The 24028-nt window shown below is 50.5% G+C and overlaps 1 protein-coding gene across 4 annotated transcripts in view; it reads left to right on the top strand.

Annotated features, from left to right (window-relative positions):
* MTMR14 (myotubularin related protein 14) overlaps window positions 1-24028 on the top strand; it is a 33614-nt gene that overhangs the window by 9064 nt on the left and 522 nt on the right. For 3 of the 4 annotated variants that reach the window (XM_075514007.1, XM_075514010.1, XM_075514009.1), the window contains 11 exons: window positions 2421-2491; window positions 3092-3166; window positions 5593-5659; window positions 6642-6727; window positions 7029-7105; window positions 7355-7391; window positions 8873-8943; window positions 9578-9627; window positions 9849-9987; window positions 12821-12997; window positions 20754-20909. In XM_075514007.1, coding sequence (XP_075370122.1) covers window positions 2421-2491; window positions 3092-3166; window positions 5593-5659; window positions 6642-6727; window positions 7029-7105; window positions 7355-7391; window positions 8873-8943; window positions 9578-9627; window positions 9849-9987; window positions 12821-12997; window positions 20754-20909 — 1006 coding nt within the window. The remainder of the gene's footprint in view (window positions 1-2420; window positions 2492-3091; window positions 3167-5592; window positions 5660-6641; window positions 6728-7028; window positions 7106-7354; window positions 7392-8872; window positions 8944-9577; window positions 9628-9848; window positions 9988-12820; window positions 12998-20753; window positions 20910-24028) is intronic. The other variant, XM_075514008.1, reaches the window with a different exon arrangement.

The following is a 24028-nucleotide window of genomic DNA, read 5'->3' as shown; positions in this document are numbered from 1 at the left end:
TTTCCTGTGCTCCCTCTGGAGAGAAGCTCTTTTAAACTGAGAACAGTGCAATGAATCTGGATGCTCTGGCAGTGTGAGTCAGCATTAGGCACTCTTTGAGGTGGCAAAATAGTTTCTCAGCAGTTCTAATTAATTCAAGCACGGAGAAAAAGTCCCAGAGGTGGAGCTGGGGTTAAGATGGCCTTTGACACCCCCTGCAACTCCAAACTACTACTTGATGCAAAATATATATCTTGCTCTGTGTTACGTAAAACCCCAATTCTTAAGAGTATTTGCTAGTCCTAGCGTTCCAGAGCACCACTGTAAGATATCCTCAGTGCTAGGCAGAACTGTTAACCCGAGCCTGCAATGTACGACTGAGATGCAGACCACTCCAGCCCGTCTCCCTGGCTATATTCGTCCCTGTGCCTAGCAACCACTGCTGGGTCACTTGCTGCACTCTTAAAGATGAGCTGAATATTGCTGCCTGCCTGCTGATGTCAGGCTTGGTGATAGGATTGGATGCGAGACTGCGGTGCTTGAGGTCTGTCTGCAAGAAAGGACTCTTCTTTCTCCCTTGCGCACAAAGAAAGAGAGAGGAGAAAAAAACCTAAAAACCAACAAAACTGTTGTGGGTGATCCAACCCCAAACTTTTCCTTGATTACTAGTTGTTGCCCTTAAACATATTTTCTTTTTTTTTTTAAGGTGTATTTCCTTTCATACAGAAATTAGTGACGATTCAGAGAAGCTGCATGAAGGTTTCTATCAAGTTTGCCATGCAGATTGGTGAGGTGTACAGAAATAATAATATTACTGGTTTCTGTAGCACACGGCACAGGTTTATGTTGCTGCCGTATGCCTCACCAAACTTGGAGCATGAGAGAGACAGTGTACACAGGTCTTTTTGTAGGGTTTGTAAAGAATGAGGAGGAAGTGACTCTATAGAGTTAAGCTGTAGAGTTGTTACTGTATGGGGATCTGCATATTGTATGCAATATTCCGTGATGGTCCTTCCTCTTCTGCCATCTGGGACAGCTGCTTTCTTTTCGCAGCTCTTCACTGCCACGCTAGAGGTAAACCTTATAAAACTGGAAATTCTTCCTGCAGATGTTGCCTGATTTCAGCACTGCTGGCCCACAGGGGAATGTTGTCATTCTGGTAAATCTAAGGCATACGCATCTAAGGATCAGCAACCCCTCTAGTGACTGGTCAAATCCCGTGATACATTCTTATCGATGTTTCCAGGTTTGCATTGAAAGAATTTCTGGTTTGTAATTTGTCTCTAAAGTTATTCCAAGATCTTGTTGTCTTAGGTGAGCGAGGCGGTGTCCAGACATGACTGTCTAGCATGAAAGACTGGGGTTCAGATGGGGTATCTGTAGAAGCTTCTCTGCTCTCCAGTGCAGAAAAACCCTCTTTTCCATTTGACTGGTAGTTGGCATTTGTAGATGTCAATACTTACTGCCATAATCCCCCATTCTTTACTGTAAGCCGTTGTTTAATTGGAGTTAAATCTCAACTGACAGATTGCTTCCTGACTGTGTGTTTTTGAGGGCTAGTCCTGTCCTTGCACAAAGATTTTTTTTTTTAAATTTTTTTTTTTTCCCCGCCATTGGAGTTACTTGTGACTTGCAGAGTAGGAATCACTGCCTGTGTTCAGTGCCTGGCACAGGGGTGGCTCGGTAATGTGGGCACCGTGGCGCGGCTGGGGCATACACAGTACATTGGGAGAGGTGTTTCATGTAGCCTACAGGCAGCTGCAGTGCTAATGGTGCTGCTCAGCTGTGACTAAGCGACTGCAGTTTGCTGCAGAGACTTCAAATAGTTGTTTGAGAAGAACAGAGCCGAAGGGCAAACTTCAGGAAGGGAGGGCCTGGGGGGAAACCTTAGAAGTGGTTATGTACCTGCTTCCTTCAGATAGGGCAATTCACGTGGTTGATAGAGGAGACTTAAATGTGAGAGAAATCACAGCCGCCTCTGACAGAGCCCTTTCTTGTTACCTGCGGCAGATGCCCTGTGAAAGTTGGCTTTCCCCGGGGCTCTGCCAGCACCTCCTTTTGCTGGTTCCTTCTCACTCAGCGTGCCAGGCTGATGCCTTAGATCTGTGCAAAAGCCAGTGGCCCTGGAAAGCATAGCTCCTTGGTGAAACCTCTTGTTTGGGAAAGAATGACATCAATCCCTCAAACTCCACATCTGCTGTGTGTTTGGAGTTTGCCCTTTGCTGTGTGAGTGTGTTCACTGCTGAGTGCTCCCAGTGCTGCTGGGAGGCCGTGCTGCACACTGTACTGATGATTACTGCTCTTCTCTTCCCGCAGGCAGCAGTTTTGATTGGTTTGGTGCTCTGGAGCCCGGGGCTGCCAGCACTTCCAGTCCCACAGGGCACTTCAGTTGTCAGATATCAGTTAGCTGAACGGTTGTTCATTATTTCTTTTTCTTGCAGGCTGTGAATTTTTTAAGGAGTACAAAGACCGGGATTATACAGCTGAAGGTCTCATATTTAACTGGAAACAGGTACATGTATCTTACAAAATGGAGAGCTGTGGGCTTTACTGGGCTTAAGTCTTGCCTCAGAGTTCCTGAGTGATGGTGTGTATGTCGTGCTTATTTCTGATCACAGGGAGGAAACCAACAGGACAAACAAAGCAGACAGTGAATGTACTAAATTATTCATTCATTGTCAAATTCGTACGTAAAATAAATGAATCATTATCCTGAAGTCCAGGATGCTTGACCTCTCATGGGAGGTATGGCTCGCTCCTGTTTTTGAATTTGATATCTTATTGATAGCCTCTGTTCTCAGTTCTGTCTTTGTAGTCTGTCTCCTGCTGAGGGAGATGGTTGAGTGGAGCAGCCCTACGGGAATTCAGAAACTAACATGCCTTGTCCCTGGCTTTCACCGTTGGGAGCACAGAAAAGCTCCTCTTGTCCAGTAGTCCTTCTAAGAGGCTATGAGTTAATTCTTACCACTACAGGTTTTTGCATTCAAAGATGCTCTGCTGAGGCACTTTCTTCTAGATGCACCATTTGGCATTTGTTGTTTTGTTTTTTCTAGAACTCGCTGCCTTCAAGTCACGGCTTTTCTCTAACCGATTGTGTTTGGGTTTTTTTCAGGATTATGTAGATGCTCCATTAAGTATCCCAGTCTCTCTGACCCAGTCTCTGAATATTGATTGGAGCGAGTACCAGGTGAGCAAGGCAGGCATCTCTGTGGGATGTCAGAGACTCAGTCAGGAAGGATCAGTAAAGATTTGAAGTCTGACTTGCTCCTCTTGCAGTAATCTGGCTCACTGCAGCCCCACTCCCACTAGGATGGTATGAAGACTTGATTGTTCAGAATAGTGGTGGAAATTCTCTACCCAAAAGCTTCCTGGCTTGGTGTGTCCTGAGGCAGCTGACTGTAATGTTAAATCTTTTTCTGTAGCTTGCGTAAAGCTTGCAATCCATTAGGGAGATATGTCGGTAACAAAGGTAAGGAAACGGAAAGCAGTATGCTTGTTCACAATCTTAGCTAGGCGTGTGCCTGCAGTGGGCAGACTTCCTTGGCTGTGGAGGGTCTTGAGAGAGATCAGCCTTCCCTTATGTGAGCAGTAGCCAAGTGACTAGGCACCGTCTTCATGGGTGTGCAAGGTACTGTCCTACGAGAGAAGAGTAGAAAATCATAATTGACCGTAGCATGTCTCCATTCCTTATTACTGTGACAGCATTGCAAATGATAATTGAACTCTTATGTTTGCCCAAGCTTCAAGATTTTACCTTTGTCTGTTCATACCAGGGAGCATCACCTTATACTGCTGATTAGCGTGCTCCATTTCACACATCAGTGGACCTACCAGTCCCCCCAGGTTTTGTCATGATTGACTGTGCTGGAGCGTGTCACACTCCGATGCTCTGTGACTGGAAGCACCACAGAACTAGCAGAGCTCCCCATGCAGGGCCAGTGTTTGTCAGTCAGCGATGTAAATAATGTTTAAGTGCTAGCATAAGCAGAATCATGGAAAAGTAGCTTGCAGTGTAGAAGCAGAACTAATGGGACCACAGCTTGTTTATGGCTAGAAGCTTGTTCACTAGAATACTGAGCAGACAGTATTTTAAAACAGATGTTAAAAATTGAAGGGGGTGTAATAAATAGACGCAGAAATGATCTGAGGATTGGAGAAGGTGCTTCAGTTAAAGCTGAAGTTCTCAGTCTGTTTAGCTAATCACAAAGGTGATGGAGGGTTGACTTGATTAATGTGTAAGTACATTTGCAGGGAGAAAATACTAATTCTAAAGCACTCTTCAATCTGGGGAAGAAAAGCTGCACAGGAAACAATATCTGCAGTCTGAAATCAGACCTTCAAATAAGGAAAAGCAGTCTTGCATGTTATTTTTGAGGATAATCTGTTGGAACATGCTGCTAAAGGAGCAATGAACTGTCACCCCTAGTTGAGGTGCTTTTCTGGGCAGGGATGTTGCCAAGTGGCAAGCTTCAGGCTGTATTTGGGGCAACTGAACAAAACTTTCTGGTTTGTGGTATAGTGAGATCAGACTGGTTGATTAGATGATTCCTTCTGGCATAAGCACAAGATTGGGATGAATTGGGCAGATAAAAGACTGTGGAAGTATGTGTTTTTCTGCCCCAGGCTGAGTGTGTTCCCCATTTCCCTACTCTTTTGTTGCCGTGCAGACTTCACGGCAGAGCAATATATTCTTTGTCTGACAGTAGTCTTAAGTGTGGTTACACGTGCACGTATGCAAGCACACAGCAAGTGTTCCATTGCTGGCGGTCAGATGTCGCTTATACCACTAACACTGTCGCAATGAGACGTGTCCCTCTCCTTGCCTTTTCCTTGCTAGTGCTATCCTGTTTACCTTGAGCTAGTTCTGGCTCTGATCAGGCCACTGAAATTCCCTGCATCTTCTCAGGACACAATGGTCAAGAGTGGCACACTTGAGCTTGTTCTGATGTTTTTCACCTGCATCTCTTGTAGTGCTGGAGGTCTCTGAGTTCAGAGCCCTTCTGTGGTGCTGCTGCTACTTGGGTGTTACTGTAGAAGTTCAGTGCCTGTCTGGAGCAGCTGGGAGTGGGTCAGCCCTCCCCAGGCAGCCTGCTGGGGCCATTTACAAGGGCCAGAGAGTTTTGAGCAAAGTGCTTGGGTTGTGGGAAGGGGCTGCTGACCTTGGCCTGCTCACCCCATCACGCTGCCATCACATACACAGCTGTAACATGGCTGCTGAGCCATTTGGTAAAGTGCACGTATGCAGGGGGCTGCAGAACTGGGTCAGCGCTCCGCAGGTGTTTGCTGGCTCACATTAGTCTCTCTGAGCATGGTCTGCTTGGAGCTTTGGGGCTGCAGGCAAGCGGGTTCTGTGCCAGCTAGGCAGACAGGAGAGATGGCCTTTTATTCCCCCCCTGCCCCTGCCTGGTCTCTTGTCCCAGAGTGCCTTTTGTAGAGGATGGGGGGGATTGATTAGAGCACCAAGGGAGTCAGTCACTCTGAGGAATGGCCACAGGGTTATTTCTGCTTTCCTCTTCTTCTGGATAGAGAAGCCAAGAGCATGGTGGGCTCTGAACTGCAGAGCAGCCTTTTGCTGTGGGCAGACCCTTACCATCAACACTTCTCTTTCTGCAGAGCTGGGACCTTGTTCAACAGACGCAGAACTACCTGAAGCTGCTGATCTCCATCATCAATAGTGATGGTAAGGCAAACTCCTTGCTCCCAGCAGTCTAACTGGAGCAGTCACTGTCTCCAGAAGAACAGCTGATGGTATTAGTGCCAGTCTTTATAGAGAGCTTCACTTCTCTCCCTTCAAAACAGGGTGATGGTCCTAGCATCTCAGGGTTCCAGCTCCCCTCTTAGAGATAGAGGGACCTGCTGATCCTTTGAAGACCCCCTCTTCCCAAGAGTGGAGGGGTATCTGAACACTTTGCCTGAAGTTTTACTGCTTTAAAGCTGAAGGGAAGAAACACTTGTTCCTCTGATTGTTGACTCTTGCTCTTATTTTACTGGACATCTGTGTTTTGTGCCCCCAAACCAGGGTCTCATTAGGTGCCTGTTTAAGAGCCCCTTTCACCCTCTGTCGTCACTATCACCCCAGCTCCTTGAAGGGGTTATATTGCTTTATGTTGACATCCTGTTCCCTCTGAGCACTGTGACTTTGTACCTTGCACTGTTGGATAGATGGAGCCGTGGCTGGCTCCACCAGCACAGCCAACTACAGACTCTCCTGCAGTAGTTGTGTTGGGACACACTGCGAATTTTCTGGAGAGCGTAGGAGCTGTGCCTCTGCTCAGTGTGTATCAGTAGGAAGGTTGGTGAGACTGAAAAAGTGTTCAGTTGGAGCAGGTTTCTCTCTGATGTGGGGATAGATTGTGATAGTGGGTTGCCAGTGGGAAGGTATATGTTCTGGGTAGCAAAGTGATGTTCATACCTAGTGACTTCATGTCCTGAGCAGCTGTCAGGACCAGGACAGCACATCAGCTGGGGCTGCTGACAACCCAGGACACTCTGAGCAATTTGTTGGCTGCCCTATTCAAGACAAAATGTTCTGGCTTGGTGGCTGAGCCTGGGTGGTAGGGACAGAGGGTAGCTTGTCTCTACAGATTTGCCATAAAGAAAAGGCATTGCTCTTGTTGCAACATCCTTTTTTTCCTTCTCCTTCCTACCCCTTCCTGGAGCAGATGACAGCGGGCTCCTGGTGCACTGTATATCCGGCTGGGATCGAACTCCCCTCTTCATCTCCTTATTGCGCCTCTCCTTATGGGCTGTGAGTACCTGGCTGACCTGCTCTGCTTCTGGGGGTGATTGCTTGGAAGGTGAATGACTGTGTCACCGGGAAGTGGTGATGGAGCAGTTAATGTTCCTTTTGACTATCTTGGCTTCAGAGAGCGTGTGGATTGGCTTTGATGTGGAGCCCAACATGCTGTCCTGCCATCAGACACGGTATCACAGGCAGGTAGAGCAAGCTGGGCATCTTGGATCACCATGACAGTTTTCAGTAGATCATGAATTCCCAAGTCCCCATCCCCAGGGCTGCTGCCTGAAGGCTGTTCTCATTTGCTTCGCAGGATGGGCTGATCCACGCGTCCCTGGAGCCGTCTGAGATTCTCTACCTGACAGTGGCCTATGACTGGTTTCTCTTTGGGTAGGCACACTAAGTTTTACTCACATATGCATCCCTGCGCAGCAGGGGAGAAGCCTTCAAGGGGTCATCTTTGGTGTTTGCTCACAACCAAGGGTGGATATTGGGGCAGCTTCCAATGAGCTGTGACAAGAGGGGCTGATGCCTTTTTTTACCTGGAGGCTCAGGCATCTGGCCATTCTTGACAGCTTGTGCTCTTCTGCTGATTCTGGCTTCCAGCGTGTGACTGAGCTTCCCTTGCTCTCTTTCCAGGCACATGTTAGTCGATCGACTCAGTAAAGGAGAAGAGGTGAGTGTCTGGTCGTGGGCAGTGGCTGAGCACTGCTTTTTGTTCTCAGGGTACTTGTTTATGGCAGCAGCATTCACTGCCTGCTTCTGGTAATATCAGTGGCCTGGCTGGGCTCTAAAAAGATTGTTCAGGTGCTGGAAATACAAGATAGGAGCCTTGCCCCATCACTTCCTGATGCATAAGGTGTGGGATTGCTTTTCTCTCGGGCTACAGTTTGGTTGGTGGGTGTCAGTCCTGTCAGTTCCCCTGCTGTGCCATTAGTGTTCAGGCCCCTGGTGAAAGGGTGCTAGGACTTGCTATTCAGCTCAGCAGTGAGAAAGGGATGCTTAAGGCGTGTGACTCCTGGGAGCTTGGAAATAAAGCTGTATAGGCTTGTGTGCCTGTCCTGAGTGCCAGCCCTCCTGTCTGGGTGCTGCAGCCGCATGTGGCTCACATGTCATCGCGGGCTCATGGAGCAGCTTGTGCTGATTCCAGCGTGTGTATTTGGTGGGGTGTATCTGTGGGTGCATAGATGGGTCTGGGAGCCAGTTAAGCTTAGTAGAACTAATTCTCTTCAGATCTTTCACTGTTTAACAGTAAAAAATGATTACTCTGACTGTAGTTGCAGTACACTGCAATATCATTTTTGGATAGAAATCAAGAGGTGGGGAGCATGTCTAACCCTGTTGCTAATCTCCTGCTCCTCAGACTCTCATCTCACTAGGGAATCACCTGCCTCTGAACAGCAGAGCCAGGACCCTGGCCTATTTTCCATCTTTCAGGGTCCAGGACCTCTGTATTATATCGTTCCTCCCATTCATTCCTTTCCCAGACCTCTGCTGGCTCAAGCCTGGCAGTTCTGCTCTGCTCTGGTGCCTGCTTGGCCAAGGGCGGAGTCGATAGCTGCAACAGGAGAGGGGGTGCATGGCTGCCTCTAGCATTCCCTGCTCCCCACTGCAGGAGGAGAAGGGCTCGGCTCTGTGCAGGGAGATGGGGTGGCAGAGGCACAGCGGGGGGAATGCTGCAGAGCAGACTGGTGCGTGGCAGGGCACAAGCTTGGGACCACAGAGGCTGCAGGTACCGCATGCTTCCAGGTGTGATACAGCTGTGGTGCCGAGGTGGAGCATGCGGCTCTAACCCTGCTAGTCCTGGGTTTGCTGCTTACCTGGGTGTATAAGCAGCTGCGGGGGGGCCATCTCTTTTCCATTCTGCACTGATGCCATAAGTACCTGCCGTGTGCTTGCAGCATGTGTGCAAGGCCTTGATAAGGAGACTTGTTGTACACCTTCCTTTCTGGGCCTCCCCATGGCAGGGAACAGAGGATCAGTTTAACATGTAAGAGAAGGCTCAGGATGGGATGGTGGCAGCCCATGGCACATTGGAGGCTGGTAGCTGCAGATTTCTTGCTATCTCCTTCCTGCCAGCACCTCCCCACCAAGATAAGAGGCTGCATGGAGCCTCGGGTTCATTCCTGAACCGCTCTTCTCTCTCCCTTTGCTCAGATTTTCTTTTTCTGCTTCAATTTTCTGAAGCACATCACCTCTGAGGAGTTCTCTGCTGTGAAGTCGCAGAGGTAAGGAGCCTGTGCCTGCTGCTGCATGGGCTGCAGAGCCGGGGAGCTTGTTAGTGCTGTTCCTTTGGGGAGATGGAAGCCCTGGTGTCCTGGCCCAGTTTTCTTTAATTTATTCTGCACTCTGAAGGCTGCAAAATGGGGCCGAGGCTTGTGAGGTGCCACGTTGTGCTCTGAAAAACTGTCCATGCTGAAATGTGCTCTCTGCTTAATGACTGTCCGTGGCTGCTTTAGCACGGATGAACCCAGAGATGTGTGCTCTGGCTCAAGCAGGCTGCGCAGCAAGCTCCGTAAGGCGCTGCCAGGGGGAGTGGGGTGGCTGGTTTTTAACAGACCGCTAAACATTTAACCCCTTCCTGTTTCGGGAGGAACAGAAAGAAACAAAGCCCACCCTGGAGGCTCTGAGTAAGCACACATCTGCCTGCAGCCTGTTGCCACCCTCTCAAAGCACAGGGCGTGTGGGCTGGGACTGTTAGGAGAGTCGGATACCGTACACCGGCCCCATCCCCTCCCCTCCGCCCCTGCACAGCTAACTCCCCGCTACTCTGATCCACTGTATGCTACAGAGATCTGGCTATGGCCAGCTTCCACGCAGCTCTGAAGCATGGCTGAGGTAACTTTGTCTTTCCTTCCCCAGAAGGAAGAGTTTGCCACCTGGCTTCACCCTGGAGGAGATCTGCATGCTCAGTGAGTGCTGCTGCCGAGCATCAGCACCCCTGGGTGCTGGTAATGGTTGACTGCTTGGGGGCTTGGGTTCCCAGCATCAAGGTGACTACAAATGGGTATGCTTCCCTTGGGGCCTCGCAAGAACGCGGCCCCAGGGCACATGGGAAGTGTATTGCTTAAAGGGGAGAGAAAGTGAGCGAGACCAAGCTGGTCTTCAGGTAGCTCTGTTTTCTTTTCTCTAGAGCAGAGAGACAGAGGCAGCACCACAAGTCTAAGCAGCGACTTCTCCTTGGGGATGGAAAGTTCCCCTGGAGCAGCTGGGAGCTTCACCTATGAAGCAGTGGAGCTGATGCCAGCAGGAGCACAGGCTCAAGCAGCATGGTGAGGAGATACCCACTCAGTGGGCTGCAGAACAAAAGGGGCAGGCTCTGAGCACGGTAGAAAAGATATTTCTGAAGTCCCTCGTCCTCAAGGTCTGCTCTCTGTGGCATGGGTTCTTTACAGGGGAGGAAGGAATTTGGCTGTCAGAGGCCAAACTGCAATTTGTGCTACAGAGCTTTGCACCAAAAATTGGAGACCACCCCATGTTAAAGACTGTCAGGCTTCTGTGGGGATGCTCCTGAAGTTTGTCCCCTGATGAGAGTAAAGCAGCTTTTTTTCATTTTCACCAGTTTCACTGTTAAACTTCATCCAGAAAGGATTTCATTACTTTTAAAAGATGGTTCCAAGCTACCAGAAAAATGACATTTGGCAGCAGCCTCCCCAGGGAAAAGTGGAGACAGTTTAGCTGCCCTAAAATGAAGCTTAATCAGTTTATGGAAGAGATTATACAGGGGAGTGTCTGCAGTTAGTGGTAGGTGGGCTGAGTGGCCAAGAATCCCCTCTAAACTTTAGCCCCTCTAACAGCACGAGCTGAAAGCAGGTTGCTGCCTGCAGCACTGCTTAGAGATACTTCTGGGGGAGAATATGAAATTCTCAGTGCTTCTTATTGATAGAGGGTCACATAGGACTCGCCTGGGGATGCAGGTGCTGTCTGGAAGCAGGGACTGGGGAAAGTGTCTGGCAACTCTGCTGCTCTGGGACAAGTGTTGTTCTTGCTTGTGGAGTTTCTGGTGCTGTTTGGGGATTTAAGAACCTTGCTGTAGGGTCGCCCCTCTCAGTTTAATTTTTCTCTCCTCTCCCTCAGCACATGTGAAGATGCTATTTTATATTGCAATTATTTTAAATTAAATCTGGGTTGTGCTGGAGGCAGTTGTCCTCTGGGACTGAGCCTGCAGCCATGCTAGTGGCAGCAGCCTTTCTAAAGCACTTTGATTCAATTTATAAAATGCTGAGGAGGGGAAGAGAGAATCTTCCTGCAGAATTACAAAATGGAGATGGGGAGTCCCAAACTGCCTTTGCCAAGTGAGCAGCACAGAGTCCTGTTCAACACACAGAGCCTACCTATCCACAGCACAGTGAATGCAGCAAGCAGCAGAGAACAACTTCCCACTTGCCTGGCTGCAGGGTAGTAAACTGGAAGCATTTATGTTGCTCTGAGTGCTCAGGACATACAGACTAGATCCTGTAGCATAAAACCTATACATGATTTTCACAAGATGTGAAGTGGCCAAAGCATGCTGGAAGAGATCTGCTGCACTTGTGTGTATCGGGGCTTGATTTTGTGATGTGTCTTCTAACTCTGGTTTCCTTTCATTCCTGTTGAAGACATCGGGCTGCGTTGGGGCTAGCTGCTGCTACCACAGGGATAGTTTGGGCCCATGCTGTGGCCATGAGCTTGGGGAAGGGAAGGTTGTGAGCCTTGCCATGCCATGTGAGCCTTGCCCCTTAGCGAGGGGACTGGTCATGGATGTCTTGCTGCAGGCTGTTGTGGCTGTGTAGTCTGGAGAACAAGGTAGGGCTTGCTAGAAGCTGGGTGAGCTGGGCTGTGCATAGCGTGAGCAGGGAGGGGAGGGGGATGTGTTGTCCTGAAAACAGGTGGCCTGGAGGTCTCCTTGCAGGGAGAGGCATTTGGATTTTAGCTGTACAAGCCTGTTTCTGCAGGCTGTGCTTGGAGATGTTGGCAGCTATGATAACATGAGGTGAATAATGTTTGAGAGAGGCTGTGGTGTGATGTTTGAGGGTGGACACACTTCAAGAAATGAAGAGAGGATGTCGTGCTTTCCACTGTACAATGAGCCTGTCTTTAGCTGCACTTGCTGACAGTGCTCAAGATCTCAGTCAAAGCTGAGATGCCCTTCCAGATTCCAGGAAGAACAGCTTTCTTGAGTTTGTTTGCTTCAAACTTTTCCTCTTGAGTTTGTTTGCTTCAAACTTTTCCTCTTGAGTTTGTTTGCTTCAAACTTTTCCTCTTGAGTTTGTTTGCTTTAGACTTTCCCTTTTTACTTGTGTACGTAGGGAGGTCCTTGTCCAGTTCACTGTGGTTTTGGAAGGGCAAAAATTTTTGGCACTCCTCCAGAAAAAGAGCTGATGTAAGAAAGAAAATCTTCTGAATGTGGAGCAGCAGTGATGTGAATTAGTCCCAAATATGTGTGCCTGTTTGGCGTGTAGCTGGATGGTACTGTGAGCTAAGGCCTGATGCAGCAATGGACAGTGAATCACACCCAAGTCTGAATGTGCTAGCTAGAAAAGAAGCCAGAGCAGTTCCAGGCTGTCAGCACAGGCAGGGAGAGGACCGAAATGCATCTACATCTGGAGTGACTGTCAGCTCTGAGCACATGGTCAGAAGTGTGGTCAGTGGTGCCTGAAGGGAATCACTAAAAGGGAAAATAACACTGGTGGTGTGTCCCTGTCACCCTCGTCAGTGCGCGGGAATGCCCGCCTGGGCTGAGCTCCTTGGCTACACTCGGTAGAGTTAGAGCGGATTGAAATAGTCTTTCCCTGCTGGGAGGCCCCTTGCTTGAGGCATTTTTACAGCTAGACTAAACAAAACAATCGTTGTATGTGTGTGGGCTGATGCATTCTCCTGTCTGTGATTTGCAGGTCATGTGGATGGTGATCTGTAAGAGAATGGGCTAAGATGGGTTGAGCTCAGTGTACTGACAGTCACTGAGCCGTTACCCATGACTCATGGTTCCTTGGGAGGGAGGAGGGCAGGTTCAGTGGGAACAAGAGCTTGTAGCTGCTGGGGTAAAATCCAGCCTGTTGTGGAAAGGCTTCCTAGTTGGAGTACGTGGGAAAGCCAGCTTTCTCACCCAAGTCCTCTGTTCCACAGGAGGAAGAGCTGTGCATCGTCACCACAAGCCGTGCTCTGGAGCAGGGCACAGCAGTCTGAAGACAGGCTGCTTTCTGCAGGGATGGTCGAAGTCAAGTCCTCCAGCTCCTCCTCATCAACCCATTCTGATAACTTCCTGAGGATTGGGAGCAGCCCACTGGAAGTGCCCAGATCCAGGTGAGATGCGACAGAGTAGAGCATTTCTCAGCAAAATGAGTGTCTGGTAAAGGGAGTACAGGGCTGCACTTGTGTGGCTCTGAGAACCCTGGAGCACACGTGTTTGTATCTACAAACAAGCCTCTCCAGCCTGACCTTGTGTGAAATGCTGACCATTAAACACAGAAAATCCTCCCTCAGCCCATTTAAAGGAGTGAGGAACTGTGCCGATAACAGCTAGGTGTCTTCTGCCTGTCCTCAGCGCATGCCTCAACTCTCTGAGCTCTGGCATCTCTGCATCCTGCATGCTTGGAGCTCGCAGCGCTTTTTCTGTCAAATGCATCCACAGGGTTTTGAAATGGCTGTGTTGTGTGGGGGAGGAAGCCTTTCAAACCAAGCAGACCTCACTCTGCATCTACCCTGTCCCCCTCTCCACCTGCTGACCTTCCTGACACTGCAGGGTGGAAAAACTCTGGGTGCTGGTGGCAAGCAGAGATAGAATCTGCTGGGAGCAAGCTGCGAGCGCTGTGCCAGCACAAAGGATTTCGCCCGGAAGGCGGTGTGTTCCTGCTGGGCAACCAGGGAATGGGGACCCTGGACCTGAGCCTAATCTCATGCCATGACAAAGGATATTCTGGCACCCTTCTGGAGTCTGATGCTGTGGTAGGGCAGAGCAGAGCAGTGAGCGAGGCTAGGGAAGAAAGAACAGAGCCTGTGGAGCAAACACTGTGTGTTTAGGCCGACAGGGGATAAAGAGGCTCTTAGATAAAAGGTTGCTGTTAACAGCATCAAATGCTTGTGTAGTCTCTGCAGGTTTTCTGATGAGTCTTTTTCTAGTGATTCCCTTCAGAAACAGCCACCAGCCAAATTTTAGTACTCTCTCATCACGTGGAAAATAAAATTACAAACAAGTAAAGCATTGAAAATTTATAAGACTTTCTTACCAAGTTTCTTGATTCCAGAGAAAAATCACTGTCCGACAGTTTTCATAAATGATGCTAACTGTTCTCCCTGGGGAAAGAGCTCAATAGGATGTTTTTGAGTTGTTGCTGGGGCCCACCTCTACGTTCTCTGTAGGATGAAACAAATCTCCCAAGAAGAGAAGAAAATACAGGAGAGAAAGCAGCTTGTCTTGGGGGCTGCTTTAGTTCACGATGGTAATGCACAATTCCTGTGTGTGGTCTCATACCATTCCCAAGACGTGAGAGGCTGTTCAGCACTGGACTGGTAGCGAGCTTGCAGCAACGCTGTAGAAGAAGCGGTTTATAATGCTTCAGGCAGACTCCGCTCTGCGAGAGCGAAGAGGAGAAACAGAGTAAGGCAGAAGAAGCACCATGGGAAGGGGCTGAGCACACAGTCCCCGGGATTTGCATTCCATGGGCTCAGAGTCGGTAAAGCCAGCAATTATCTTTTCTCTGGCTGTGTCTGGATGAGGTGTCTATAAGCTTTTGGATTATTAGTGCCCATTGGTGTCAGGTGTTCAGAACCAGCACCCCCAGGGCTTGAGGCAGCAGGCAGGCACGGTGGGGAAGCTTGTTACTTCCAGGCCAGAGTCCCTGGGGGTGGCTTTTCCCTATCCCCAATAAATATCCCTGAGAAGGAGTTGCAGTATTCTGTCATTGTAAGAAGTAAACATTCTGTGAATTCCACTATAAACATTTTTCTGACCTTTATGATAGCTTCTACCATGGCACAAAGCCTTTATAACCCTTCAACGCAGAAAGGTTGCACCAGACCACTCCCGGTCCCTGTTAACTTTTGTAAACAAGGCAGTGTGAAGGGCTGGGCTAGAAAAAAGTACATGACGGGGGACTAGGGGATAAAAGGGGAACAAACCCCTTGCACAGCCTGGAACCAAGGGGATGGGAGAAGGGAATCAGTTGTGAAGCCAAAGCAGTGATATCGCACGCAAAGATGCTTAGCCTGCTACACTTGTGCTGGGTGGAGACTGTACACCCGTATACTCTCCATCTCTGGGGTCACCTGGTTTTGCCCTGCTCCTCTTGGTGTGTAGGCTGGAGGAAATAAGCCTAGAGACCCTGCAGGGAGTGGGTGGAATTGTCAAGGCAACGGCTGAACTGAGCTTCTATCAAACCAAGTCTTCTGGCACGTTCATGTTCCTTTGCCTCCTAGTCCATTGCCAGATCAGTCAGCCTGTGCCCTGCCTGGCTTCCCTGGGGTAACACTGCTAACAGCTCTGCTAGCTAAGGACTTGAGCAGTGCGTTGCCTTGTCAGACGTTGACGTGGCTTGCGCTTTTTGGGGCCTGGACATGGTATATTTACTCCAGAGAGAGGGATTATGTCACTCCACTTGGCTTTGGTCTCCCTGCTTGGACAATGTTAGTCTGAATTTGTCTGGTGAGCTCCATGCAGGTAACGGATATCACAGTACCTTCAGCCACCATTTCCCATCCTGAAGGAAGAGTCCCATTTTGGGTGGAGAAGGATTGTATCTGTGATGGAAGGAAGAGGTAAATTCTGTCCTTTCACCCCCTGAAAAATGGTGGGACTAGGATGGAAAGGCTGGAGCACAAAGACTGATCAGGATGCCAAAAATAGCTTTATCTCTACAGTGCTGCTGGCAGGTTAACACCCAAGGCTGTTAAGATGAAGAAACTACTGTACTTGACTTCCTAATCCTCTGGTTGTGTGGCCATAGCAACAAAACACTTAACCGCTGCAGCAGCAGTTGAGGAAAAATGGTTGCTTGTAAAATGCCAGCGGGCACCCTTCAGGTAGTTCACGTAAACAGCCCACTCCGGGTGCCGGCAGGCAGGGGAGCTGCGGCGGGAACGGGAAGGCAAGCCGGCAGAGAGAGATGAGCAGGGCCTGGGAGGGGAACTGGGGTGTCCTAAAGGAAGGAGTCGCAAATGCTGGGTCAGCCGGTGGGAGCCAGCCCCTCTCCTGGCCAGGCCACGTCAGCAGTCTGCTGCTGCCATCGCCTCACCAGCCCGTCTTCAGAGTCCTGCTCTGATCCAGAGGTCCTGGGTACCCGTAAATCCCGGGATGGTTCTTGTTAGGCAAAGCAGTACAAAGGCAAATTCTCAGCAGTCTTTCTAGCTTATCCCAATGCGATGGTAAGATCACATCTGCTGAGGGCAAACATGCATGAAGATAGTGCATAGATTATTTGCAGAGTAGGACAAGGTGCTGCTTGTTCTACAAACAGAGAGCTCTGGGTATGGCAGATAGCGTGCATTGAGTTGAACTCCCTGTGTGTGAGTGGGTAGCGGCTTGCAAACCCTGTCCTGTGTTTGCATTTGACACTAATAGTCTAAGCGTCCCATGACACTGCAGAAAAACCCTGTATCTGTGTCAGGGATTTAGCGTGTGTGCACATAGCACTAATGTGGATTAGCAGCTGGATAATCTTTGAACGTGCTTTCGCTAAGTCAATTAAACAGAACCCAAAGTACTGTGATCTGAAGAGTTGAGATCTGCAGGAGTTAAATTGCGGAGGATCTGCTTTGGTCAACAGTCAGAGAACTGCCTTACTTAAAGGGCTGCAGGTGGTTCAGGTGTGGGTCTGGAGGAGTGCAGAGAGGGACAGAGAAGCTGCTGTCCCTTGGCTTTGGGTGTTTTGTTGGTAGTGATAAGACTGCATGCGCACCGTGTGTCTTACAGCCACCTGGCTTAGAAGCTGCATCTGCGATGTGACAACTTGGGATAGCGACCGCAGCAGGACAGGAATTGTTTACAGGAATGTTTTCTGGAACTATTGCACGCTTATGCCACCAAATGTGCTTGCCGGCTGGCACATGACTGTGCTGTAATCAAAAATGGTTGTGCTCGCAGAGGACTGGCTGCTCAGGCTGTTACGGCACTAGCACAGCCTGTAGATAGCTGCCTGGGATTCAGCCAGGGCTCTCGGTACAGCTCTCTGCCAAGTACTCCTTGCCAACATTTCCCACGCAAAGGTGGGAAAGGCTGCCCTTTACTCCAGGTTGCCACAGTCTGCCTGCACGTACAGTACCTACTTAACGCTTCAATTTGAGGCACAGAGCATATGCTGGCAAATGAGGTGCTTCCCAAATAGTCCTAGGTGCGTAGAAATATGGCAGGTGAGCAGAGGTAGCGCAGGGCGGGGTGAGAGCCTAGCTGCTGGGCACTTGGCACTCATCTCAATTACGTATTAAGAAAGGGAAGGATCCCTGACTTGCTCTGCCTCCGGTATTGGCTCTCCTCTGGTAAGAGAGTGTCCGTGTGCTCTGAAATACTCTATCTTGTGCAGCATGTTGCATGGGAAGCACTGACCTAATTAAAAGGAACCGTTCCAGGCTAGGAGTTGCCAGTTTATGGCCTGCTAGTGGTCCTTCCTTGTGTGAAGGAACAGCTTGCAGCTCATCTCTGTTTTGCTAATCTAATTTTGTTAATCTTGCACTTTTGAGGGAGTTTCTTCCCACTCGTGGACCCGAAGAGGTGGGTGTGTGAAGCTCACTTTCATTCTCTTTCTGTCTGCCATTAGATGTCTGTGGCAGAGACAGTGACTTGAAGACTTGCTGTATCTCATCTCTCCTAACCACGTCAGCTTTGCTGTAGTCGTTCGGCTGCTTCCCAAGACCCTCCACGCTGCCCTCACAGCTAGCCAGCCTCTGGCATGGCTCTAATGTGTTGCAAACCTGTTGTTCTTACAGGCTTGGGGACTGGTCCTGGTGCCCCAGCAGCCCCAACTTGCTCCGGGGGCCTCACTGAAGCCCTTTTTGCGCCTCTGCAGCAAGACTTTACAAGGAGCCTTCAGGGATAGAAATAATAGGAAGACTTTCACCTCTAGCATTGATTGGATTGCACTGGGATACAGTCACCCTAGAGGCCTGGTCTTGGTCCCAGGCCAAGCTCAGCTTTTAAGAAGCTCTGCTGCCCTTGCAGTGCAAATGCAAGATTTCCCATGCCGTGCCTTCCCTGCCTGTCTCACCCAGCCTTGGCCCCTGCTGTCTCTCAAGAGTGTTCAAGATGATTGTTGGTTGTGACACTTCCTCAGGAGCCTCCCTTGAGACGGCGTTGGGGATAGAGGGGAAAGTCTGCCACGATACCTTAGCTCTGCTGGCTAGGCTCAGATATCTAAGCCAGGAGACAGATGACCTGGACTCATTGCAGAGTCAATCAGTTTATTTAATTAATCGGCAAGTGTTTATTCTGCTGCCTGGAGGCAAGACACAGAATTGGCTGCCTTGAACTCCCTAGAATCCTGTGCTATTAGGTTAGATGTAACTTGAGTAAGTTTGCACAGCTGCTTGACAGGGTCAGGGACCCCAGAAAGGGTTAGAGCTAGAGACCCACTGAGAGTCAGTCTTGCAGGAGGTACATGATGCTTTTATCAGCCTGTCCGAGAAAGGATTCAAGAGGTGACTTGATCCACCTCCAAGAGGTGGTGTAAGGTCAGTCTAATCTTAGCTGACAACCGTGGAAGGTGACCAGCAGCTGGAAGCTGAGGCCGCATACCCATAGCAGGAAGCAATTTTCTGCTCACCTTCTTTAGCACAGACTCATCTGGCCAGTGTGGTTGGTGATACTGGGCAGAGGGATGTTTTTACTGTCCCTGGGGCCCTGGATCATGTCTTGTTCCTTTGCTTGCCACGTGGGCACAGTCTCCTAGGCAGGCTCCTGATACTACTCTTCCTTTGCAGGAACTGCAGAGCTCTGCTCAGTTCTCTTCGCCTTCACCTGGAGATCCTGCCAGAGGAGATCCACCAAGCCCTCCTCTGCCATCCAGAGTCTCCCTCTTCAAAACCTTTGTTTCTGCCTGTCCCCAAACCTATCCTCTGTTCAGAAGCTCATTGCTTGTCTGGCAGCAACGATGTCCCTGTCTACTTCAGCCCAAGCCCATTGTCTGTAGACCTCTTTACTGCTTTAGCTCGAATTCTTGTCACTGTTTGTGACACTCCTGTTTTTCCTGTCTGGCTGTGCTGCAGTCTCAGGGAGGTGACATCCTCCTCTTCCCTCTGCACTGAAGCAGTGTTCCTCTGTGCTTCTCCCTGGCTTCCTGCACTGTTCCCACTGTGCTTCCAGCATGGCACCGTGCTCTGGGCCCAAACGCTGCCTGCTCTCCTCCATCAAGCTGACTTCCTCGGCTTTATCATCCGAAGGCAGGGAGAGGGGTAGATGTCACTGAACAGCTGCTCCCCTTCCCTCACGAATTCCTTGCATCCCAGGGAAGGTTATCCCTGTCTGATCTCCGAAAGGTCTTTCTAAGAGTATATGCTGCAGTTCTGCTTTCAATGAAATGCCCTCATTCTGACTATAGTGTTACACGCTCTAGGAAAAACACCTTTTTGCAAGAAAGGGTTCTCCCAATACTTAACGCTCGCAGCACCTCTCCGGACCTCACTCCTCAGTTCATCGAGCAGCCAGAGAACAAGAGCTGTACACGGCAGGTGAAGCTCTGCTCTTCCCATTTTCTGCTGTGATGCCTTTCCAGAGCCTGAACTTCCAGGCAGTGGTGTTACCCCCAAGCTGTAGCTGCGGTAACGTTAGCACTGTGATGGGAAGCAGACATGCAAGGAGCTGTGTGACTTCCCCTTCTCCGCTTGTGCAGCCAGCTCAGGACTGCATTTCAGACTTCTCAACCTTGGCCGTATTGATCAGACTAGTTAAATGGCAGGCTTGGAATTAGATCGAGATTGCAAATAGGTTTCCCGCTGTGCATCTCCCCCCACCCTCGCCTTCCAGTCTCGCTGAGGTCCTTCTTGCTGTGGGAGATTCTGTCTTTCTAGCTGTTCTCCTGGTCTCTTGGGGAGCAGCTGCAGTGCGCCACTGCTATTCTTAGCTGTGAAGACAGCATGCAAGTACCTGGCCCAGCAGAGCTGGAGCTGGTGCACTGCTATCTGCCCAGCAGATCTCAGATAAATTATCCAGAAGATCTTGGTAGTGTGTAATTGAGTAGCTGTGCCACAGGCTGTGCTTCCAGCTATGTACACTCTGCTGTGCAGCGGGGCACAGTAATTGCTTGCTCCCCGGAAGTCAAGAGCTCTGTGTTCGTCTCAAGTGATTGTGCCCTCTTCTCTGAGATTTTGGAGGGACTCCTCAGATTCGCCTCTCAGATTTCATGCTTCCTCCTTTCCTGGTGGGAGGTTGCATACATCAAACAATTGTCCTCCCTTGGCTATTTTTCCTGTCCTAAAGATGTTTTGCTACCTGGTTTCTGGCGCAGTCCGTTCTTCTAACACAAGAATGAAAAGATCTTCAGATGCTGGGGGGGGGGAGTGGGTGCCCCGGGGTCATCTTGAGCAGTGACTGGCTCTGTTCAGATCTGGTGTTAATGCCTCAGGAGTGATCTGCTTTCTAATGGCTGCCGGACCAAGGACCTCTAAGTCTTCCTCAGCACTAACCAAGCCACAGCCTTGATTCTCTGTCAGGCCTTGCCGCTGCCCTGGGATGTGCTAACAGCCACAACAAGCAACAAGGGAGATGCCCCTTGTACAGCACGGCGTCTGCATCTGTGAGGGATTCGGGGCAGGACGTGCTGTTGCATCTCGCTAACAGGTTTCACAGTTCTGCATGGCCATCTGCTTCTCGCTGGCTCTGTCCTGTCCGGCTCCCGGTGCGTTCCTGCTGCGTTGTCGGCCCCAGCCAGCTTGGCTCTCCCCTCGCTTTCAAAGGAAAGGCTTGGCCTGGGGCCCAGCCAGAGCTGCATGTTGCACCCTGGTCCCCGAGTGTCAAAGCTGCTGGCACAGGCGCCGCTGGCAGTCAGCCCAGCGGGTCCCTGGCACCAGCGTTAGTGAAAGGCATGTGGCTGAATGACCTGACTGATCGCGCCATCTCCCTCTCTCTCTGCCCCAGATCGGCGGACCATTCTCTGCCCGGATCTTCCGTTTCCACAGACTTTGGCAGCTGGCAGATGGTGACAGGGTGTGGCAGTATTCGGGAGCAGGCAATCCTGAGCGCAGACGCCTCTCTCCCTTGCAGCTTCCCGGATGAGTTCCCTAGCACTTGCCTGTAAGTGTCTGAAACGCAGGATCTCTCCTTGGGTCTCTCGGCTGGCTGCGAGCATTGGAACTTTATCACCCCGGCACTTTTGAAGAAGCCTGGTAGCCCATAACAAGCTGTCCCATCTTCCCTGCCTTGATGCTTTCCATCCACAAATTAAGTCACTGAGTGCTCTTTGCTTATGCTGAACTCAGAAAGAAATGGGCATTTTCTCTGCCTAATGATGGAGGGATGCTTTGCTTTCTGTAGGAAGAAGAGGTTTTTCTCTCTTCTCTGAAGATGCTGAATTTGGGCGTAATTCAGTGCGTTTGAGGATGCATGCTTGTCAGGACAGGACTGCTAACCCAGATTTTCTTGCTTTTGGATCTTGCTGGTCTCCATCTCCCTGCTGGGTTCAGATTCTTGCTGCAGTAAGAGAGGGGTTTTCCTTCTGTCACCCTGATTTTTGTCTGACCACGCACAGCATCATTTGCAGGTGCTGCGTCTGGCCAGTGCAGAGCAGCAGAGACCCTGCATCCTGCCATGTAAAATGGCTGGGAGGCAAATGTTCCTCCCCAAACAGAAAGCCCACCTCTGTGGAAGCTTGAAGGACAGGAGATGCGCTTTAATTGCTGTTAGAGGAGAACCTTGGCTTGTGCCTTCAGGCTGCAAACTCTCCATCAAGAAACTGAAATGGCAGATCAGGGGGCTGCTGCCAGCTAGCCGTGCTGGAGCTGCGCTGCCAAACGCTTGCGGTCCCTTACCGAGGTCCGAGTACGTGCTTTGGAGACAGAGGACAAGCGACGTGAAAACCAATGTCTCCTGTGAGACAGGCTAGCTGCCCTGGCTCGCCTTCTCATGTGGCTGCATGCTGTGCTGCTGAGCAGAGTGGCCGCTCCCAAGTTCTGATTAAGGTACAAGACCCACGAATTGGCAGAGCAAAGAATTGCGAGGGATGTCGGACATGGCCTGGCTGGGATTTCCTCTCCTCCTTTCACAAGGACACGCTGTACTGCTTTTGTAGTTGTTTGGAGATCATTGAAGGAGTAGAAGGGACTGAAGAATGGGTGGCTGAAATAGCGGCTGCTTTACTGTGCCCTGAACCTGGCTGTGCCTGGTGGTTGTTGATCACCAGCAAGTTGTTGCTGCCCTTCTTGGATTTAACATCAGAATAAGGGAATTCAGTAGAGAGAAATGTGATTTGAAGTTGAGCTCTGAATCTGCCTGTGCTGAGACTGTAGGCTTACGCGGTTTGGAGTCCAGCTGCCTGGGACAGCTAGGTTCAAAGACAGGGGAACAGCAGTGCAGCAGATGCTGCGGGCGCTTTGCCCTGTTCAGCTCTTCACTGAGGCTGTGGGGTGCTCGGGGGCTGGGGACCGCTCGACTGCGGGTGCTGGGACCAGGGGCTGTTTGGAAGGGATGAAGAGTTCCCAAGGATGTTGCGTTGAGCTTGACCCAGGGCCTCCACTCTGTCTCTGCTCTGCATCAGCTCTGTTTGCTCAGGAGCCCATTGTGGTTTTATCCCAGTTTTTCGCGCCCCAGCACAGTATGAGTTTTTGGAAAATTAAATTCCATTTAAGTTCCCACTTTACATCTCAGCTGGCAGCAGCTCGATGAAGGTACGCTTTTCACAGCCTACTTCCTTGTGCTTGTGTGGGGCTTGTCAGGGCTTACTTAGAGCTGGGGCTTTGACAGCCTCCTCTCATCCTGCACCCCAAGCTGCAGACAAGCGGGCAGGCTGTAGGAAGTGTGGCGGGGCAGAGCGCCTGGATTTGGCAAGGAAGCATGACCTGCCTCCCTGGGTGAACTGCTCAGAGTGAAATGGTGCAGCCGGTCTGCAGGGCTTGGTGTCGGGCAGCGGCCAGCCGCTTGGCCCTGCGCCTTGGAGTGTCTCACTCCATGAAAGAAACCTAAAAATCTAAATACAAAATCTGCCCTGTAAAGAGGTGCGAGAGCCAGAAGACATGGGACCGAACTGCTGCACGCCCTCGCTTACCTCTGGGTGTGACATTTGAGATCGCTTACTCGGGTGCAAGTAAGTCCTGCTTTCATGTAGCTTATTTTTAATGCTAGCAGGTTTGTGAGTTCCACGTCCTAATTAGGTTGTCAAAAAGCATCTCTTTAATGTGTTTAGATATGTTGCCTTTTTCCTTTGCCCTCTGGCTCTTCTTTATTATCAGAGACTGTAAACAGCGGCCCGGTTGGCTGCCTCGGCATTGCTTGCTGTTTATAGGCCTCCCACCATATCCTCTTGCTGCTGTTTCCGGACCGAAGCTGTTGGCTGTGGGTGGTTAACACTTCCATTCAAATGAGCTGTGCCAATTTATAGCCAGCCCAGGCGCTGGAGAGATTAAAGAGAATTTTTTATGGGGAAACTTCGCACTGTGCCCTTGGAGTGACCTTTGAGGAATGCCTTATTCTCTCTGGGAAGCACCGGCACGTCGCAGAGGTGCCACAGCAAGGACCATTTCAGGCCGGAGGGCTTGGAACAGCTGCCTCTGAACTCTAGCCATGCTTTTCCTTGCTCCTTCAGCTGAAATAGTGCCTTCCCTCTGCTCTCTTCCCCCCACCCCTAACCAGGTGTGTGGATCAGCTGGAGAGGAGAGCAGGTCCTGGGGGAAGCCATGCCCTACTCTGCATGCAGCCCTCCTGCTTGCAGAGAGCAGCCGTGCCGGGGAGCAGAAGTAAAACACCGCTCAAGCTCTCCTCTTTCCACGGCTGGAGCGCTCCTTGGGGCTTTTGTCACCTTATGTGTCCCCTCTCATCACCCCCCTTCCCCAAAGCACTCTGTGCTGGCACAAGCGTGGGAGGCTGGGGCCCGTGGAAGCGAGGGACGGTTACAAATAGGTTGGAAGCGACCGTCCAGGCGCGGCACATGTGGACAGGCTCCATCTGGGAACGCTGTGTGAGGAGGGGAGGGAGCTGGTGCAGGGGCTGACGTCAGCCAGCACCCGCTTGGCAAAAGCGGCGCTTTCTGTATGAACTGCGGCCTCGTAAGCACCCTGGTGGGGGGAGAAACTGGGTGGGGGGGTGAAGGAGGAGACCCAGGGGAGAGCAGGAGGCTGGGGCTGCAGGAGGCCCCGTGGGAGAGCCTTGGGTTGGGTTGGGTAGGGTAGACAAGGAGGCAGTGGCACCGGTGGCTGTTGCCG

The sequence above is a fragment of the Mycteria americana genome, chromosome 11, assembly GCF_035582795.1.
Source record: "Mycteria americana isolate JAX WOST 10 ecotype Jacksonville Zoo and Gardens chromosome 11, USCA_MyAme_1.0, whole genome shotgun sequence".
Classification (NCBI taxonomy): Eukaryota; Metazoa; Chordata; class Aves; order Ciconiiformes; family Ciconiidae; genus Mycteria; species Mycteria americana.
The sequence above is the reverse complement of the archived record's forward strand: the minus strand, read 5'-3'. Positions and strand labels throughout refer to the sequence as shown.